The 22,197-nt window shown below is 41.3% G+C and overlaps 1 protein-coding gene across 1 annotated transcript in view; it reads left to right on the top strand.

The window, feature by feature from the left end:
• SORT1 (sortilin 1) overlaps positions 1–15,929 on the top strand; it is a 71,488-nt gene extending 55,559 nt beyond the window's left edge. The window contains exons 13-21 of the mRNA XM_068114261.2: positions 1,407–1,509; positions 6,237–6,402; positions 6,518–6,708; positions 6,863–7,073; positions 7,267–7,383; positions 11,202–11,307; positions 12,991–13,169; positions 13,484–13,592; positions 13,771–15,929. Of these exons, the coding sequence (XP_067970362.2) occupies positions 1,407–1,509; positions 6,237–6,402; positions 6,518–6,708; positions 6,863–7,073; positions 7,267–7,383; positions 11,202–11,307; positions 12,991–13,169; positions 13,484–13,592; positions 13,771–13,788 (1,200 nt within the window). The 3' untranslated portion in view covers positions 13,789–15,929. The remainder of the gene's footprint in view (positions 1–1,406; positions 1,510–6,236; positions 6,403–6,517; positions 6,709–6,862; positions 7,074–7,266; positions 7,384–11,201; positions 11,308–12,990; positions 13,170–13,483; positions 13,593–13,770) is intronic.
• The last annotated feature ends 6,268 nt before the right edge of the window (positions 15,930–22,197 follow it).

Below are 22,197 nucleotides of genomic sequence, written 5' to 3'. Positions count from 1 at the left end.
TTTGGGAAGGGATTTAAAAAGATCGACAAACAATTTGAAATCAATCATTCCACTGTCCGGAAGATCATCGACAAGTGGAGAAGATTCCAAACAACTGCCAACTTGTTCAGGCCAGGCTCCCCCCAGCAGGTTCAGCCCGAGAGCAGACCACAAGATGCTGAAAGAAGTCTCTAAGAACCCCAGAATGTCATCACGGGACCTACAGGTAGCTCTTGCCACTGTTGATGTCAAAGTGCACGAGTCTACCATTAGAAAGAGGCTGCACAAATTTGATCTACATGGGAGGTGTGCCAGGAGGAAACCTTTGCTGTCCAGAAAGAACATCAGGGCAAGACTAAAGTTTGCCAATGAACACCGAGGCAAAGACCAGCACTTCTGGAACAATGTGCTCTGGACAGATGAGTCAAAGGTAGAGCTATTTGGCCACAGTACCAGAAGACATGTTTGGCGAAAACCAAAGACAGCATTTGACCACAAGAACCTGATACCAACTGTAAAGCATGGTGGTGGAAATATTATGGTTTGGGGCAGCTTTGCTGCATCAGGGCCTGGGCAGCTCACCATCATAGAATCCACAATGAATTCTTCATTGTACCAGAGGGTGCTCGAGGATAATGCGAGGCCATCTGTCGGAAAGTTGAAGCTCAACCGAAGGTGGACCTTGCAACATGACAATGACCCTAAACATACCAGTAAATCCACCAAGGAAAGGCTGAAAAGAAAGAATGGAGGGTTCTGGAATGGCCAAGTCAAAGCCCGGATCGAAATCCCATCGAGATGATGTGGGGGGATTTGAAACGAGCTGTGCATGCAAGAAACCCCTCAAACATCGCACAGTTGAAATAATTCTGCATGGAGGAGTGGGCAAAAATTTCTCCCAGTCGATGTCAGAGATTGGTAGACAGTTATAAGAAACGCCTACTTGAGGTTGTTTCTGCCATAGGGGGCAATACCACCTATTAGAGCCAAGGGTGTACTTTCTTTTTCCACATGCGAAATTTGCATTTATGTTTATTTAAATTATACAATGGACTACAAAATGTAAATGTTTCATGATATTTGTTATATTATATCACCTTTATCTATCAATATTGTTGAAATGAAGATCAAATAGCTGTATGTTGAAATATGTTGAAAAAGTCAAAACTTTACATGGGGTGTACTTACTTTTTCACACGACTGTATGTACTCTTTCTATTTATACCTCATTAGTCTCCTATGTCACAATTTATTTTCATCAGCAGTTAGTTTTCTATGGGCACAATGTGGATATTTATTTATTTATTTTCCCTTGCTCCTATTTTTCTTCGCCTATTAGTCTGCTTGGGTTGCTGTTTATATTTCCTTCCGTCATTGTCCCTTGTCTCCCCCATCCTATCCCGTTGCTTTATTCTCACCCTGGACAGTGCCACTTGCACCTGCACGGAGCTACGAGCATACTGCGAGGCTTGCCTGTACCTCAAGCCCCTCTTAGTGAGGCCAACGCTGTGGGGATTATACTTGCACATGGTATGCACACCACTTCCAACACCACTACATATCAGCATTTCCCTGTTCTGCATTGTCATGCATTTACAGGAGGACCCAACAACGAATCCCACGTTCCTTTTCCCCATTCCCCGGGGCCACACATGACAGTTATTTTAACAGAAAAAAATAACTTGTATTATATAATCCATTTTATTTACTCGAACAGTAGCTGGATTGTAAGGATTGAACAGTAGCTGTTTCTGGATTGTAAGGAACACACCTTACCTCTGCCACCGAAGGTGGATGGACGTTATGCTTTGACCCCTGTCTGTGAGCAGGATGTCTCAAAAAGTTATGGATGGATTCGGATGAAATTTGGTGGACAGGTTGGGTGGGTGACAAGAACGAATTGATAAGATTTGGTGAAGATCCGAATACGGACCCGGATACGAGTTGTTGTTTTTTTTTTTTTTTTTATTTCTCAGTGATTCTTCACCATTGAGTGACAGGGCCAAAAACTATATACAGCATAATATTTCAAAAAAGTTGTGGACGACTTGTCACAAAACTTGGTGGATGGTGATTTATGTAAGTGACAAGAACAAGCCGATTAGATTTTGGTTAAGGTCTGGATCCAGATCTGACCTATCAGAGGGATACAAAACCTAAACAGTTCAGCCTGGCAGAGGTATGCTCTCTACCGAGTGCCGTTCTATTACCCAGCGCTCACGAAGCAAAGAGCGAGGTTAAGCGATCGGGTGCATGCGTACGTGCATGTTTGCATTTTTAAAGTCATTTTCTCAGCAACTTTTGGTCCGATTGACACGAAATTGTACCACAGGAGTGCCTCTGCCTGTGGATTTTTTAATTCATGATTATGATGTCATAGGTCACATGTTACGGACGCAATCTTGGAAAAACATTACACCTCTTTATCTCCGAAACCTCCCAATGGAAAAAATTGAAACATGGCTCATTATCAAGTACTTCCCATGGGAAATAAGATGTGTTAATGATATCATTAGTGCTTTCATTATGACATCATAATTCCACATGTACAAGGCTTCATCTGATCAGTATGAATTTTATTTTCTCTCCAACTTAGTCCGATGGACACAAAATGTTCACCATAATAACACCAATTCTTGTCGAATTTTTAACGATAATTATGACTTCAGAGGTCACATGGTACAGGCACAGTCTTGGAAAAACCTAAGAAGTTACACCTATATATCTCCAAAACCGTTACATGGACAAAATTGAAACGTGGCTCATTGTAAAGAACTCCGCATGGGGAACAAGTATTGTTAATGATGACGTCATTGGGGCCTTAATTATGACGTCATATTTCAACAGGGACAACACTTGGTCTGATCAGTTTTAAATTTATTGAGTGTGATCTTGATGAAACTGTTGCAGACAGTGAAAATGGAAAGTGAAAAAGCTGCTCTTTATTTAAATCAAAAAAGACAAATCTTGTTCACTGAGAATATCGATGTGGTCAGATTGGTAGACGATCAGGAGGAAAGTTTAATTTTTATGGGTTCTAGGATTGAAGTGGGTAGAGAATGTGGAGGAGAAATGAATAGACGGTTAGCGTTGGGGAGACCAGCGATGTCAGGGTTGCCAAAGATCTGCAAAGAAAAAAAATGGGACAAAACAAACCAAGGGGAGGCTGGAGAATGATCTGGTATTTCCAGTTTCAATGTATGGATGTGAGTCATGGACAGTGAAAAAGAAAGAAAATAAGAAGAAGATTGGCAGTTTTGAAATGTGGTGTTGGGGATGAATGTTAAAAATTCCATGGACTGCAAGAAGAACAAATATATCACTCCTTGAAGAAATTAGACCACCATGTACATTGGAAGCACTGATGCTAAAACAGAAAGTGTCATATTTTGGAAACATCATGTGTGCAGAAAACGAAAGTCTGAAGAAGTAAACTATGCTAGGTATGATTAAGGGCAGAAGAGGAAGAGGAAGAAGCAGACCTTGTACGTGGTGGATGGATGGGGTAAAAGCTGCAATCAAGTTGTCTCTGCCAGAGATTTTGAAACAGTGCAGGATAGGGATGTTTGGAGAAATCTGATCATGACTGTTACCAGAAGTCGGACACGACTTGACGTAACTAGATGAGATCAGTTTCTGGAAAATAATGCCCACTTTTTTCTGTACAATGTATATTTGATACTTACTATTTACTTCTTTTTAAAACAAGACTGAAAGTCTAACAGCGGCGTAGCCGGGCTTGTTTGATATTTTAGTTGAAGAGGCTAGTATGACCTGGGTCGAGATACCAGTTAGCAAATAATGGAAGTATGACATTTTTTTTAAAGTACTCTAAGTCTCTAAGCTGTCGGTCACCATGGAAGTGAAGATATTGCATTGAGACATCATATGGTTTATTCTATATGTTTTATGTTAACATTGAAACAACCATACACCACTTCAATCCAGTAACTTTGCAGTCACGACAAAGGAATTGCAGTGTTATGATTATATTTACCATATTATTATTATTAACATTATTATTATTATGAAAACGATACTGCTGTATTAAGAAACCTGGGCTAATTTGTCCGAAGCGGCCTGAAGGTGAGGCATGAACTACGAAGGCATGAAGCCTAAGGCCTATACGTACTGTGTCATTGGAAGACCCGTAACACCTATGCTTTCGATATTTGATGGTCATTTTAACAATCGGTTTGTTTGTGTTTCACACTGAATGAAAATGATAGAGCATGCAGATTGTGATACATGACAAGTTCAACGATATGTATGGCCTGAACGGCATAGGAATCAAAATTGCGGTGTGTGGAGTCAGCCGTCGTACCGCCGTAATGACCTCACATTACCCCTGTCATGTGACCAGATCCTCAGCTCTGATTGGTGTATGTTTGAGGGGTCATACATACATACATACATACATACATACATACAGACAGACAAACACTGTTCTAGACGGCTTTGCCCTGTGGGCTACGCCGTAAAAAAATCCATCTAGCTTTGCCATTTTGACCAATTCCATTCTCCATTGGTTTCTCCCTGATGAAACCATTTTGTATATTTCATGATTTTTTACCCAGATCTGGTTTTGCCTTTTTGGTGTTCTCATGTTGGCATGTAGCTTATCCAGCTGTGGTGTCCTTGGTTCAAATTACATTCACACAAATTACACCAACATGTTCTAATGTCCATCTGAATAGGATATGTGTTCAAGTTCCACCATTGACCTTTGATGGCAATTAATGTTTGTTGCTTTTAGAAACGTTTATATAACTTTTTTTTTGGTTCATTTTTTTTTTCACCCAGTTTCTCTCTCTCCCTCTCTCTCTCTCTCTGTCAATCACGATGGACAAGTTTCCAATGACATCACTTCCTTGTGAGTCTTTGCTCTGCAGATGTGACATCACAGAAACTAGTCATTGGAAACTCGTCCACTCGTATTGGCGTCACCTTTTACCCGCAGATGTGAAGTCATGTAATATCATCAATAAGAGTGAGGCTCGGGAAAGAGTAAGAGGAGCAGTTTTGACAAATTCCTGACAAAATAGTCACACCGATCCAGCATAAACAATGGTGTTTCATCCAAGTTAAAATCATTCGTTATATATTTTGAGAAGCATCTGTGTGTTTGACTTCTTTGCACTCCTGAACTGCTGGATGAAACGAGTTGAAAAGAGCTTGCTTGCTGTACTTGCTGGGGTGTGCACGAGGGGTTTGAACCTCCCTCCTCCCAGGCTCAGAGCGGATGCTCCACCCATTACTCCACCGAATCTGGTTGAATTGGCCTGTAATTGTGATTTTTTTGTCTTTTTGCATTCTCTACCCAAACATTCTCTACCTTCCACATTCTCTACCCAAACTTTATAAACCATTTGACCCTACTAGCAACGGTACCCGCCATATGGGCGGGGCTTCAATTGGGAGGCCCAAATGAAAAGGCAAAATATCAGAAGGCTTTTTTTATTTTAAACGATTCATATAAACATCCGTTGAATCATATCACACGCAAATCATCAAAATCTAAACAGTAGATGGCGCCCATTTTGAAAAAAGATTGAATTCTGCAAAATGGAAGCGGCCACTACACGTCTTTCTCAGTCGCAGGTTTATGTGTGAAGAGTGCGCGCCGAATCTGTAACACGGAAGCGGCCGCTACACGTCTTTCTCAGTCGCACGTTTATGTGTGAATAGTGCATGCCGAATCTGTAACACGGAAGCGGCCGCTACACGTCTTTCTCAGTCGCAGGTTTATGTGTGAAGAGTGCGCGCCGAATCTGTAACACGGAAGCGGCCGCTACACTTTTTTCTCAGTCACACGTTTATGTGTGAATAGTGCGCACCGAATCTATAACACGGAAGCGGCCGCGACACCTGTTTCTCAGTCGCTTTGCACACGCTGCTGTGTTACTTCGGAGCCGCACGTTTCTATAGGAAGAGTTCATCAGGAGTCGATCTACTTTCTCCTGGTACGCCGAATTCAACAAAAATTCAACAAAAGCCACATCACTGTTCATATCGGTAAATAATATTCGATCGTGTTTGGAAAAACTGGAAAATTGGAAAACTTGGGAAAATTGGAAAAACAATATGGCCTATTTTACTCTCAGTGGTCCCAGGAATACCCACCCAAAATATTGTTGCGATCGGTTGAGCTGTTTTTGCGGTACCTTCGAATGGACGGACGGACAGACGGACGGACGGACGGACGGACGGACATTTGGTGAAATATAGTAAGATGATGTATACTCGTGGTGAAACAGGATCGGTGGGGGAGGCGCTATCTTCAGCTGAACCTGATGTGTACGTGTCTGATGATGGAGGCTACACTTGGGCCCGTGCATTGCGTAAGCCTCACTACTATGACATTCTCGACTCTGGGGGAGTTCTTGTCGCCGTACCCAAAACTGACTATGTCTCTTCTATCAAGTAAGCTTCTGTTTCCCTTGCAGGCTTACTTTTCTTTTTCTTTTCATATCCTATTTCGTATTGCTTCCCTACCTCACACCTCCTACCTAATGGTCTGACACCAACCATCCACTAGGTTTTCCCTGGATGAAGGGCAATGCTGGCATTCGTATATCCTCCCAAATGGTACCATGAAGGTCATGGGAATATATTCAGAACCAGGAGCTCACTCCTTCTGCATTGGCCTTTGGGGTTATCTGATCAGCAGCGGCGTCAACTCTTGGGTGGTCGTCACAGTGGATTTCCGTGAGCTGCTAAACCGGCAATGTGAGTAAAATAAATGTACAGCATTATATGTCCTCAATATTTTCTTTCGCCTTTTGAATGAAGGGTAGTTCTCTTACCAAAGTTGTCACACACCTTTATGAATGTGAATACCAAACCTAATAACCTTCATTTAATTACTTTTTTTGACCACTAGGTAATGATAGCGACTATGTTGCATGGACAGCACATAGTGCAGGCCTCTCTGGGACTATTGCTGTAAGTGCAGAGCCCCATCTGGGCTGTTTGTTGGGGTTGCGGCAGCAGTTCAACCGGTTGCGAAAAGAATCGGTGTGTTGGAATGGCCATGGGTACCGAGCCTCTGCACAGGCCTCGTCCTGCAAATGTACAAAGAGAGATTACATCTGGTGAGCATTTGGGAGGATGCATGTTTGGTAAGTGCCTCTGTAGAAGGTGGGAAAAGTGCAACGAAAATGGATTCAATGGATGTGTTAAAAAATAACCATGCTCCATTGATGGGTCAAGAGTGGTTCGAGGTTGTGGTGTAAAAAAAAAAATGGATGAGGTTAAAAAAAATAATTAAAATGGTGTGTGGTGCAGTGATTATGGCTACTACCGGGATCCAGACCAAGTTGATTGTCGAGAAGAGACTGCGATGATAAATCGCCAACTGCACATCTGCATTTACGGAGCGGAAGAGCTCTTACTAACAAAAGGGTGAGGTTAGAGCATTTGAGGCTCACCCAGTTTGTGACAAAGATACTTTGTGTCTCATTATATGGACACCGGAGGCATGTTTATACAGTGCCTTCAGAAAGTATTCACACCCCTCGACTTTTTTCACATTTTGTTGTTACAGCCTGAATTTAAAATGGATTTAATTGAGATTTTTTTTTGTCACTGATGTACACATAACACCCCCCATCATGTCAAAAAAAGTGGTTTTTTTTCAGCAAATTTTACACTAATTAAAAATGAAAAGCTGAAATGTCTCATGTCAAATCTTCAACCCTTTTGCAATGACACTCCAAAATGAGCTCGGGTGCATCCAATTTCCTTTTATCATCCTTGAGATGTCTCTACAACTTGAGTTAAGTCCACTTGTGGCAAATTCAATTGATTGGACATGATTTTGGAAGAAGCACACCTTTCTATATAAGGTCCCACAAATAACAATGCATGTCAGAGCAGAAACTATACCATGAAGTCCAAGGAACTGTCCGTAGAACTCCGAGATAGCATTGTGAGGAGGCATAGATCTGGGGAAGGGTATAAAACAATTTCTCATTTTGAAAGTTCCCAAAAGCACAGTGAGCTCCATCATTAGGAAATGGAAAGAATATGGAACTACCCCGACTCTTCCTAAAGCTAGCTGTCCATCCAAAGTGAACAACCAGGCAAAAAGGACCTTGGTCAGGGAGGTGACCAAGAACCCAATGACTACCCTGACAGAATTAGAGTTCCTTGGCTGAGATGGGGTAAACTGCCGGAAGGACAACGGTCTTTGCAGCACTTCACCAATCTAGGCTTTTTGGGAGAGTGGCCAGATGGAAGCCACTCTTGAGAAAAAGGCACATGACAACATGCCTTGGGTTTGAAAGAAGGCACATAAAAGACTGAGCAAAAGGCAAAATATTCTGTGGTCTAAAGAGACGAAAATTCAACTCCTTGTCCTGAAAACCGAGTTTTCACGTCTGGCGCAAACTGAGCACAGCTCATCAACCATATGACACCATCCCTACCATGAAGCATAGGGATGGCAGCATCATGCTATGGGGATGCTTTTCAGCGGCAGGGACTGGGAGACTTGTAAGAATAGATGGAACAATAAATGGAGCCACATACAGGCAAATCCTTGAGGAGAACCTGCTTTAGAGTACAAAATACCTTCGACTACGGCAAATATTTATGTTCCAACAGGACAATGACCCCAAGCATACAGCAAAAGCAACACCGGAATGGCTTCAGAATAAGAACGTGAAAGTCCTTGAGTGGCCTAGCCAAAGCCCAGACTTGAATCCCATTGAGAATCTGTGGAAAGACTTGCAAGGAAAGAAAATCTGCAAGGAAGAATGGGAAAAACTCCCCAAATCCAGATGTGCAAAACTGATACAGACATACCCAAGAAGACTCGATGCTGTAATCGCTGCCAAAGGTGCTTCTACGAAGTATTGACTTCAGGAGTTGAATACTTATCGAAATTCGATATTTTTTATATTTCATTTGATTTTTGTTTTTTGGAAAATATTCTAAAGAAATAATTCCACTTTGACATTATGGGATATTGTGTGGATCAGAGGCAAAAAAATCTCAATTTAATCCATTTTAATTTCAGGCAGTAACACAAGAAAATGTGAAAAAAAAATCAAGGGGTGTGAATACTTTCTGAAGGCACTGTATTGTGCTGAAATTTCCAATATTGGATTGACCGCTCGGGAACATTTATGTGCTTTAAACCCTAGCTTGTGGTCGACCCTGTAGTCGTCGGCCAATGGGCGGTCGAACAAGACAAAGGGGACAGACTGTCTGGGTACTTTCCATGATGCTTACCTTTTGAGGAAGGCAAGATGGCAACCACGAGTGAGGGTAGCCACTCTGTATATAAACTCTTCAATGCCTTGCTGGTCTCACATTTCATTTGATATAGTTCCTCTCAACTGATTGGAGCAATTTACACACGCTTGGTTTACTGATCTTTTGTTACATTCAGTGGCCAAATTTGGAGGGAAATTTCAAAGGTATTATTGACAGTTCTTTCAGGTGCAGCACATGACTATGGGTAGCATAATTTGCTGGAGGCTCAGCTGTGCTGCTGATGCAGTGACCCCTGTAGGTTAGAGCAGGAATTTGGCCGTGGTGCCGGCAATAGTTCACCCATCTTTCGTGAAAGACACCTTGGGAGTAAACCGCCACCAACTAATGCTGGTAGACTGGACGTGGAGTTTAACATCCCTCCGATGGACGGCCCACCCATTGATACCTCGTCCTGCTTGCGTTACACCAGCATGGCAGTTTGTAGCTTGGTCGAGATTCAAACCCAGTTTAGATGGCTGAGGTGAGTGTGGCTGTCCCATTCTGGGCACCGTCGTCGGTGTGGCATATCTCTAGGGCCGAGGCCCTAGGTTGTCCCATTCTTGGCACCGTGGGTGTAGTTTTATTAACTTTCATCAGTAATATAACCAAGAGGTTTTAATTTAAATACAGTACTGTATATAATCTTATGAGGTATTATTTAGTGGGCTCGGATATGGTCTGTTTATTACATTTATGCCGTCACAGCCGAAGGACAGATGCATTGTTTTTGTGTTGTCCGTCCATTATCATTTTCTTTTGTTGACACAATAACTTGTGAACCACTAAAGTGATTTAACCAAACTTCGTCCAAGTATGGATTGCAATACAAAGATGAACTGATTGTATTTTGGGTTCAAAAGCTCGAAGGTTTAAGGTCATGTAATTGAAAACCTTTGTTACTACGATAAATTGTGAACCACTGATGGGATTTCAACCAAACCTGACACATGTATGGACTGTCATACAAAGATTCATCGACGCCACTTTGGGTTCAACGGGTTATAGGTCATGCGCCGTTTGAAAATAATTTTGCTGGCCGTAACTCGAGTTTGAAGCATCTGATGTTCTTTCTTGCACTTATCTCTCTTTTCTCTCTCATCTGACATTCATTTACATGACCTTTAATTGAGATCAAACGTAGCATTGGTTGACCTCTTACACAGGCGGAGGCAAATCCATTGACGCATTTGGGTTGATTTCTGGTTTTGATCGAATTTAAGTCGCGTCAGTTCGATTATAATGTCATTCGAAGTTTTAAAGTAAAGTGTACTTCCGTTCATCCGATATCCGGGCTACGTATCTTTGTGAATAAACTGGGTAAATAAATACTTTTGTGTCCTATGTTCTCACTCCCCTTTTACTTGTTAAATACACACATTAAATCACTTTTGCTCAGTGATCCGAGTTGCACTGATCACGAACGGCTTTAGTTATTAATCGTCTGTTAAAAGGACAGTTTGAGTTCGGGACAATAAGCGTCCGTACAGAAAGCGCCCCACGTCCGTCAGTGAGTGCTCAAACTGTCATCGGGGTACCTGGTTTAACAGAGTACCAGCACGTCATTTGTGTACATTTATTTACACATGTTCTCTATGTTTGTGTACATGTTCTCTATTTATTTGTTTAATTTTTGTCTTTTTCTCTAATATGTCTCATATAATTTGTCTCTAATATGTGCTTAGGTGAAGGTCAAGTTAAGCTAGAGTGACCAAAAGTTCCCCCCACCCATTATAACACTATGTATAAGGGAAAATCAAATCGGAATAATGTCACTTCGTATGACGTCGCAGATTTTCGGAACGAATCCACGACGTAAATCGGTGACTTGCAGTACTCCATTTCTACACAAACTACTGATCTACAAACACCCAATAATGTACTTTTCCAGATCTTTACTTGTGAGTATGTTCCTCCTGTATCAACAGGCTATCAAAGACAAATCACCTGTTTGTCTTCCGCAGATATCGCAAGATTCCTGGTGACAGGTGTGAAGGCGGGTTCATTGCAAATGATAGCTTCAAGTTGATATCAAAATCTTGCACGTACACCCTACACCCAAACGACAAGGTTGTTGAATGGCGAATGCTCTAAATACCAGACTCGGGCTCACTCGGTTGGCATTTCCTGTTCAATTTTATCATGTATTTTACTGATACCAAGTATTTTCATGTGATACCTGTGCATGCTGCTCCGTGACTGGCTATTTCAGAGGTTGTTACAGTCCAGAGTTTTGCCAGAAAGGTGAGTTTTGTTGTCATCAGAATATGGTGATTGCAATGGATTCAGCTGGGGAAAGAGGGGCTGGCCGGACAGCCAAGATGTATGCACACTCGCCTCCGAGCTGTTTAGCGTGGGGTCCGAATCCCGAGCCAGCTATAAACCGTCATCCCAGCGTTTCAAAAGCAGGGCAATTCACCAATGTGTGTGCCGTCCCTCGGATGGACCTGAAACGGGCGTCCCGTCTGGCAGCATTCGATGGTGGGCGTTAATGATCCCACGGACCGGGAATGGACCTTGAGGCAGTCTTGGTGACTTTTGGTTGTTATTCAGGCCTGGCTCCTGGTTTGGTGTTGTGATTTAAGGTGGTTGAAGTCTTGAATGGTACAGTAGGAGCAGCATTATTTTGGAATCACCCCAATGAGACATTGGCAAGAAATGTTGGTGGAATGATGAATGAGATGGTGGGTTGGTAATAAATTTTTGTTTGCCATCATCTTGTATCTACTTAAGACTCTGTACTGTGTTACGTGGTCCTCCCGGTAACTACCTGGTCTTGGTGACCCCCGGACCGTGGGAGGACCCCGCCAGAAAGATATCTGATTTATACGCTTTCGTAACGCAATCAATATGAAAGACACAACAATTCAAGTCAATAAGAAACCCCACACCAAGGATCCGGATTAATCAATAATATATTCCCCAATCAATCAACAACCATCAACAATCAATCACCAATATTACTAAGATGGCCATCTCATATATTTCCCCCCTTTCCCCACTCACGACCCCTCAATGGTCACTGTCCCTCACAATGTCTCTGGGCCCCTCCAGACCAAGGTGAAGGTCGACTTCTCCGCACACGGGCGGTTGAACGGACCCCTGGCTGACGTGCTCCAAACGTGCACGTCACGTACCGGGAACAACTGCTGCAGCGCACACCTCCTTGCAAAGCAAAGCGGGCAAAGCAAAGCGCGCGAGGCCCAAGGTGCGACCCGTACACGCCCTCAGAGGCGTCGAGGCGAACAGTGCCGGACGCTTGGTTCCTTCCAGGAAGCCCCGGCAACCTGACACGTAACAGGCAATCACCCCGCGCAGGTAACTCCTCTCGCCAGACGGGCGTTTCAACCTCAGCGTTCTCAACGCTAATCAATATCGACGCCGCTCGCATCGGAGCTTGGCGAGGAAGAAGAAGACGGCCGCTTCTTCTGGACCTCGTGTCTTTTTCTTCCGGTTCACCATCCCGTTTCCGGTTTCCTGTTATCAAGAGCGCCTCTAACCATTTAACCACAACAACCTTTAATAGAATAAACATTAATAAGCAATGACCTGAATAGTAATTCACATAAATCCGTAACAACTGTCTCTGGTTGACATCAAGAAATCGTTTGTGACCTAACATCACAATTGGCCGTTTTGTTTGCAAAGCTTTCGGCATCCTGTCATCTAAATGGCCTGTCGTTTTCACACTGCTTTCCAACAGCCCACAGCTCGGTTTGCAACTATGCCATTTTTATTTTGTGTTGTGTGCAGACGGTCACGCACCGGCCCACAACCGCAGTGTCTATGGGAGTTACGATGCACAAAACGAGTGGTCAGAAACTACAGAGGCTTGGTCCTCACTGGGGCCTCTTTTTGGCTATCGGAATAGTCGCCCTGCTTTTGGTTGCCTTCACCATCCTAATCACCCGGCGTTACTGCTGTAGGCCCAGGTGAGAGTCCCGTGTAGCCACAATTGTATGCACATTCTGTACGGGCTTCTTTAGAATTTGCTTCTCGGTGGAGACTACTTGAGGCCGTGTATATATGCATATGCAAACTGGTGGAGTTATGTCACCACTTCCTTCTTTAATTTGCTTACCACTTTCTTTTTGTCCAATTTCACTTTTTCCCTGTTCTCTCACTTGTGTAACTGATTTGTCGATGTCCCCTTCAGTGTGCTGCCCTGTGGGCAACATCGGCCTGGTATTTTATTCCACTCGACTATGAGAGCCTCTTGATTGGTTGTTCTGTTGCTTGTGTGCAGTCGAATAACCTTCTCATACTCGCAATTAAGGCAGGCAGATGAGGACCCCATTGAGGACCCACATGCCCGACTTGTACCCAAGCAGGCCTACCATGATGACTCTGATGAAGTAAGTTGAACAGGACCTACTCCTGCTCGGTATTCTTTCTTTCTTTGTGTTTCTATCACTTTGTAAGTGCACAAAATGGCCGATATCAGTTTTGGCCTCTCCCTCCATCTCATCTATGCTCTCCCCCATAATCTCTGTCTATAAACAATGATTTGTATTGTTTTCATTTCTTTTTCAGGATCTCATTGATGGCTGAGCATCAAGTAAGAACTTGAACATGCAGCTTTCCATTGCGACAGCGTTAATATCCAATTCTGCTTTGCAGTCACTTGATGGAGTCCCAGGCAAACGTGTACACTGTCCTAACCAGGCTTCTCTACTCCTGGTTTTTGCTTCTAATCCTCTTTCATTTGGCCTTTAATTTAAACATCATTAATGTCTGATACGGTACGGAGCTGTTAATATAGTCATGAGACGTGACACGTCGCTTATGAGAACAAACCAAGCTGACATGGCATTGCCCTCTCTCTCCTTCTTTCCCTTTTTATCTCCGACGTAAACGTTTCTCTCCTCATTTTCTGAAACCGTTGCCCCAAGCCCAATTTAATCGACCACGGTTGAAATACACCGGTAACCTCTTTTGACAGCATGTCCACCTTATAGGTGGCTTGAGGTAGTTGAGATGAAATTATCATGGATGAATATTCTGCCGAGAAGTTGATGACATTTCTGGAAGTTACAGCTTTCTAAAAGCAAAATGCCAGGCAAGGAAAACACCACCCCACCCCACGATACATTTGGAATTACTTAACACTTGTCTAACAAGAGCTCTCAGATTTAGTCTCGTCCTTTGTGATCTCAACAGGTGTGTAGGTGAGGCTGTCATATTAGTAGAATAAAGGAGCAACATTTTGAGTGCAATATGATGAACCAATAACTCTGCTCTCAAACGTTTGTAATATCTGTTGGTATGAGTTGTTATTCTCAATTTTCTCTCTGTCTCTCTTCCTCTGTCTCTCTTCCTCTGTCTCTCTCTTCCTCTGTCTCTCTCTTCCTCTGTCTCTCTCTTCCTCTGTCTCTCTCTTCCTCTGTCTCTCTCTTCCTCTGTCTCTCTCTTCCTCTGTCTCTCTCTTCCTCTGTCTCTCTCTTCCTCTGTCTCTCTCTTCCTCTGTCTCTCTCTTCCTCTGTCTCTCTCTTCCTCTGTCTCTCTCTTCCTCTGTCTCTCTCTTCCTCTGTCTCTCTCTTCCTCTGTCTCTCTCTTCCTCTGTCTCTCTCTTCCTCTGTCTCTCTCTTCCTCTGTCTCTCTCTTCCTCTGTCTCTCTCTTCCTCTGTCTCTCTCTTCCTCTGTCTCTCTCTTCCTCTGTCTCTCTCTTCCTCTGTCTCTCTCTTCCTCTGTCTCTCTCTTCCTTTGTCTGTCCTCTCTCTCTCTCTCTCTCTCTCTCTCTCTCTCTGTCTCTGTCTCTGTCTCTCTCTATGTCTCTGTCTCTCTATATGTCTATGTCTCTCTATATGTCTATGTCTCTGTCTATGTCTATGTCTCTGTCTCTCTCTCACTTTATCTCCTTTACTTCTTCACGATTAACTCAGCTTCGACTGTCTTTCAAAGTCAGCGCAAAAAACTTTGTTGTAAATATTTAATGATTTCTGCTACTTCCCTCAAGATGTGTGACTTCCTCATAGATGGGGAAAATAACCGTGATTTAAGGAAGTATTGGCACTTTTATCCACAATTTCTTTTTTGCATCATTGTGTAAAGATTTCTTATTGCCAAAGTTTATATATGAATGAACACTTCCTGGCAAGCGGTGCCCTCTGAGGTAATTTTTTTTCTTTAAAGAAAATGCAAATTATGCCAAAAGTAGCTCTTTTTTTCCCCAACACTCCAGTCATCTGTTTTGCGATGATAAAAATGTCATTACCGTGACATACTGTATTGATATTGCTTTTACTAGGATTAACGTTTTACCATTAATGCTGGATGAATCCCGGAATGCTGAATGGACTGCGGACCCCGAAACGTTTTCCCTGAATAGCTTCATCGTTGCACAAGGAAATAAACCAAGGGTATCAGCTTTTATGTAATGTGTGAATCATACTGTTTACTTCGATCATGGTGAAGGTATAAGCTTAAAAATAAGTATTTTTTGCACTCTAATCTCAGTGTTGATGACATTCGATTTGATGCTTGAATTGTTCTCCAGCTAATGATAAAGAACCCTTTCTTTCGCTAAATGTTGATGCATTGCTTCGTTCATGCAGAACGGAGAACTGAAACCGGTTGGAACTTGTTGGTGTTGCTTTTATTGTGCTGTTTCTCTTTTGGCAGCATTCGTTTATTTTATGGTTGATTCACTGGAATGTTTTTGTGGGTTTACAATAAACTTTCTGAGCCCCATGTATTGACTGCCATTTGAGATTTGTGTGTACGAGCGGGCACTTCTACCCACCAGGTGGAAGTACACTTCTCGCCCCACCATAAGTGGCCAATGTGCTGTGACAGTCGTGGTCGGAAAGTGGTGTGGCAGAAAATAGTCGGAAATAATAGCAAGGACCTGTGTAATGTCACATAGCTATGTGGGTGGTGTATATACAACAGACCGCTGTGTCAATATCTGAGGCCTATTGGCTTAAAATGCTTTTAACTGTCACTCGTGTGGGTCGTTTTACACTGAAGGGGAGGCATGGCATTGTGAATATGACTGCTCCGAATATGTCTTTGCCTTCTGCGGAGCAGTATAACATTTAATTGTGCTTTGGTGAAGGTTTCGTTGGCTGTTAAATCTCCTGTTAAGTCGCTACAACAACTAGATGGCATTCATTCTTGGGAAAAATTCCAGGGGCAAAGAAAAGGCCCCTTTACAGTGCATTCAGAAAGTATTCAGACCCCTTCACTTTTTTCACATTTTGTTATGTTGCAGCCTTATGCTGAAATTGTTTAAATTCATTTTTTCCCTCATCAATCTACACTCAATACCCCATAATGACAGAGAAAACAGGATTTTAGAAAGTTTTGCAAATTAATTAAAAAGAAAAAACTGAAATATCACATTGACATAAGTATTCATACCCTTTGCTATGACACTTGAAATTTAGCTCAGGTACCTCCCATTTCTCTTGATCATCTTTGAGATGTTTCTACACCTTGATTGGAGTCCACCTGTGGTAAATTCAATTGATTGGACATGATTTGGAAAGGTACACACCTGTCTGTATAAGGTCTCACAGCTGACAATGCATATCAGAGCAAAAACCAAGCCATGAGGTCGAAGGAACTGCCTGCAGAGCTCAGAGACAGGATTGAGTTGAGGCACAGATCTGGGGAAGCCTACAAAAAAATTCTGCTGCATTGAAGGTTCCCAAGAGCACAGTGGCCTCCATAATTCTTAAATGGAAGAAGTTTGGAACAACCAGGACTCTTCATAGAGCTGGCCGCCCAGCCATACTGAGCAATCGGGGGAGAAGGGCCTTGGTAAGAGAGGTGACCAAGAACCCGATGGTCACTCTGGCTGAGCTCCAGAGATCCTGTGTGGAGATGGGAGAAACTTCCAGAAGGACAACCATCACTGCAACACCCCAGAGATCTGGGCTTTATGGCAGAGCGGCCAGACGGAAGCCTCTCCTCAGTGAAAGACACATGAAAGTCCGCTTGGAGTTTGCAAAAAAAGCACCTAAAGGACTCTCAGACTGTGAGAAACAAGATTCTGTGGTCTGATGAAACCAAGGTTGAACTGTTTGGCTTCCATCTGGAAGCATCGGTGGAGTGTTCAAATATCAAATGTGAAAAATTGTATATTATAGATATCGGATTTCTTATTCAAGAATATAAGAAAATTTTACATTAACCCGTATCGTTATCAGAAAATAATAATCCTATTCTGGAAAAAAAGAAAATTATAATAAATAAATTTTTACTCATCAGTAAAGAAATTATGCGTGGAAAATCATGGAATATTTATATTCCGAAAATATAATCCGAAAATACCGATGCACAATCTAATATTATTTGTACAAATTGTAACAATACGAATATAAATAATTTTGAAATAAACGACAGAACTATTAAAATATGTTTAACGTTTAACGTGAAACACACAACAAATGAGTATCGATACAGGTATGACATAAAGATTATACGAGTAAACGTAATAGGAAAGTTTATTTACAATCGAGTTTCGTATTTTCAAGACTGTATAGCCCAATATCAAGGAAAACAATATTGTGAAAAGCCGAAATGAAAAGGCAAAATATCAGAAATTGAAGGCAGAAATTTTTTATTTTAAACGATTCGTATAAACATCCGTCAAATCATATGACACGTAAATCATCAAAATCAAAACAGTATCTTTAGAATTTCAATAAAAGCCACATCACTGTTCATATCGGTAAAGATTATTCCATTGTGTTTCAAATCGTGATGTCAACTGTATGCTTTTCTTTAGGGAAAAGAATTGAATGATTTTGTACCTCTTCAGCTTAGAACTTCAGGATAGACGACATTGCTGATAAAAGTTCCTTTTCTCTCTGAAGTTCTTGGCAAACATTTTTATATTGTCACTGCTGCCAACGCGACTCATGGCGACATAAAGCTGTCCATGGCTGAAGAAATCTGTCTTTAGGTAGATGCCTACCTTTTCTAATGTCTGACCTTGAGCCTTGTTAGGCGAGCCTTCTTTCTTGCAACAGCTTCCTTGGACGTTTTCGTTAATGAGGCTTTCCGTTTGGGAGGCATTTTACCGGTTTATCTGAAACGGTACCCACCCAGAAACACGTACCAGAGAAAACAAAAGCGTTTTGGCAATGGCCTCTCCAATATTGTACCCGTTTGTGACGTTTGTCACATTGTCTCCAGTACGCGTTTGTGATGATGTTTTCATTGTGACGAAAATATTCGAATTATTATTCGAATATTCGAATTCCAATTTATTTATTCGTATTTATTGGAATTGCACGAATATGTGAATTGTGATTGGGTTCATTGTGATGTTTGTGCGGCGACGGGCGGTGTGTACAAAGGGCAGGGACTTAATCAACGCGAGCTGATGAATCATGCTTACTGGGAATTCCTCGTTCGTGTGACACTGTCTCAAGCCCCAGACCCCATCACGGATGGGGCTCAGCGGTTTACCCGAGTCTGACAGCGAAGGGCAAGGTACACGCTGGCCCGTCCAGTGTCGCGCGCGTGCGGCCCCGGACATCGAAGGGCATTAAACGTTCATTAAACATTAAACGTTCATTAAAGGATTACGAAACGAAAAACATTACGAAATTACGTTCACACCGTCACGTCAAACACTACCGTGAACACATACATCGTCGCAACATCGTCACAATGAGAACATCGTCACAATGAACGTTATGCGAACGTGAATGTTATGCGGGAGTCCAAATCTGAGAATGCTGGAGACCAAAGCTGAAATTTGGAAAACCAAACAGCCTATTTTACTCCCAGGTGTCCCAGGATTACCCACCAAAAATATCTTTGCGATCGGTTCAGCAGTTTTTACGGTACCTTCGAACAGACAGACGGACATTTGGTGAATTATAGTAAGACGAGCAATGGTACTCGCCCTACGGGCGGGGCTTCAATTGGGAAGCCCAAATGAAAAGGCAAAATATCAGAAATTGAAGGCTTTTTTTATTTTAAACAATTCATATAAACATCCGTTGAATTATATCACATGCAAATCATCAAAATCTAAACAGTACATGGCGCCCATTTTGAAAAAAGATTGAATTCTGCAAAACGGAAGCGGCCGCTACACGTCTTTCTCAGTCACACGTTTATGTGTGAAGAGTGCGCGCCGAATCTAACACGGAAGCGGCCACTACACCTGTTTCTCAGTCGCTTTGCACACGCTGCCGTGTTACTTCGGAGCCGCACGTTTTTCGGAAGAGTTCGTCAGGAGTCGATCTACTCTCCTGGTACGTAGAATTTCAACAAAAGCCACGTCACTGTTCATATCGGTAAATATTATTCCATTGTGTTTGGAAAAAGTGGAAAATTGGAAAACTTGGAAAAACAATATAGCCTATTTTACTCCCAGGGGTCCCATGAATACCCACCCAAAATATCTTTGCGATCGGTTCAGCAGTTTTTACGGTACCTTCGAACAGACGGACGGACATTTGGTGAATTATAGTAAGATGGCTCATTGCTATTATGGCTCATTGTTTTTAATGCTCATTGCTGTTATGGCCCATTAGTAGTGTATATATGTTGCTTCTGGGACACTCATTTTCCCATTGACTTACATGTTAATTTTCCTCTTAACCTCATTGCCCATTAACACCTCTATTTCTCCCACCCTAATCTTTATGAACCTTTTGTCTATAGTACCTATCCTTAATGTTGTTCATTAGACCACTCAAACACTACAAATATTTGTTTTCCCTTATAGACCTATAATCCTTCTTCTACATATCATCTGGCAGATTATCTTTGACCCACTCAAACATCGACCCATTCACTTACATGTTAATTTTCCTCTCACCTCTTTACGAACCTTTTAGTCTTTTGACACCTATCCTTAATGTTGTGCATTAGACCACTCAAACAATGATTCCCCCTTGGTCTTATGGTACTCTTACTATCAATGATCCCGAGTAGACCACTCAAACATCGATCCTACAAATATTTGTTTATGCGTGGGAAATAATTTAATTCTCTTGCCACTCCCTTCACCATCTAATATATTAACAAAAAAGATGTTTGAGTTTGGTTCTTTATTAAGATATTTTAACTGAGCTGAGATAAAATGATAAACCTCCGTCAATGTTCTTGTTTGAGCGCCTCCAGTGCCACATACCATTTTTAAATTAAAGTATATATTTTCCTGACAACCATCAAAGTTTTCCGTCCACTCAAAAATATTTCCATCTTTTTTACCCAATTCACTGGTATTTAAATTAATTCTCTTATTTGTTTTGTAAATTTTTTTACCAGTTGTCTTTTCAATTATACCTATTTGATATTTTTCACATTCGTTATGTTTACCATTTATATACCAAGGTTGATTACACCTCCACTCTTTAGTCTGGTTGGTACTTGGTTCTATCATTTATATAATAGTAAAAAGGCAGCTGTAGCCCGTTAAAATCCCTAACCCCCCCCCCCCTTTTTTAACTTATCACTTATATACTTATATAACCATAAGGGAGACTATCAATTCCATTTTCTAAAATAAACCTCTTATCATCAAAAGCCCCCAATGCTTTCTTATTCACCTCTTCTGAATATAATTTATGTTTATAACTTCTTATTCCATTAATCTTTCTAAACTCTTCTTTCTTTGTTGTTAAACAGTTATAATAATCCTTAAAGTTTATTGTTTCTTTAATAACATTTTTCTTTACACCTTTTAACTTCTTATCAGTCTTTTCAACGTTATTCACAATGTATTTATAAGCATAAGCCTTAGACCTCAATCCCACAAATTCACTCATGACATTTCCTCTTAATTCATCCTTAAACTTTCCAATCACCTTTTTATTTTTAGAAGAGAACAACTCACTCTCTGGACTGTAATTACTAGTGTCATAGATATTAATGTCCTTTTTCATGTCTGAATAAACATCATCAGTATTAATTTGCAAAATAAAACTATCTGTATCCATATAAAGTAGATTAACATCATTTTGATATTTCTTCCTCAAGTTATTATAAAAGTAATCATACATTAATGACTTTGATAAATCAAGAATTGATGTTCCAATATAAATAGGTTTGTCCATTTCAATACTCTCTTTAATCAAATGGATCACGCAAAAGTTCTCAGTAAAGACCTCAGCTCTAGTAAAACTCGGTCTATTAATTAATTTTGATGCTTGTTTCCAAGATGTTGATAGTCTGATATTTTGTCTTTTCCTCACATTTTCCATGGTCTTACCAAAGACCGCATTATTCATCAATTTATAAAAGTCTTTCTCAAAATCTGTTTTTGACTCTGTTCTTCTTTGTGTATTAAAATCAATGTACTCCTTTAGCCAATGACTTTGATTGAACTTTAGAACCCTATGGATCTTCTCTACTCTTAGACCTTTTGATAAATATTGTCGCAAATTTCTTTGGTGGAGAACATAATTTTTCTTGTTATATAATGTAGTAAGTAATTTTTCTGTTGATTCACCTTTATTAAATGATTGTTGATAATCACTTAACCACTCCTTCTTTGGACTTTCCTTTTCACAAGCAAATGGGAGATCTTTGTGTAGGTTATGAAGTTCCTCTGGATATTTCAAATCGACCTCAAAATAATAACCAACCTTTGAATCATCCAATTCTTTTTGTGTAGAGATACATACATCTTGTAAAACCTTTTTGTAATCTTTTTCCTTTACCCATCTAAGTTTTCCATAAGGAAGAGCCTGAGACATTGCCCAGCCATACAGGTTGTTCGCATCATAATACATCAAGTAGGAGCTCTCTACCGATGGATCATAATTTGGAATGTACTTGTTATTTGCTTTAGCATATCTCTTTGAACAGACTTGTGAAATTCCTTCTCTCTTTGCCTTTTCAATCATCAAAAGCATATCAACATCGGTTATCAAATCCAAAACTTGTTTTGTCATTTTCAACATCGCACTCCAGGCCAATCCAGGTGCTGTGTAGTAGTGAGCAGGATCCAATCCATATCCAGTGCGACTAACAGATCTAAAGGCTTCA

The sequence above is a fragment of the Myxine glutinosa genome, chromosome 4, assembly GCF_964187855.1.
Source record: "Myxine glutinosa chromosome 4, kmMyxGlut1.1, whole genome shotgun sequence".
NCBI lineage: Eukaryota > Metazoa > Chordata > Myxini > Myxiniformes > Myxinidae > Myxine > Myxine glutinosa.
The sequence above is the reverse complement of the archived record's forward strand: the minus strand, read 5'-3'. Positions and strand labels throughout refer to the sequence as shown.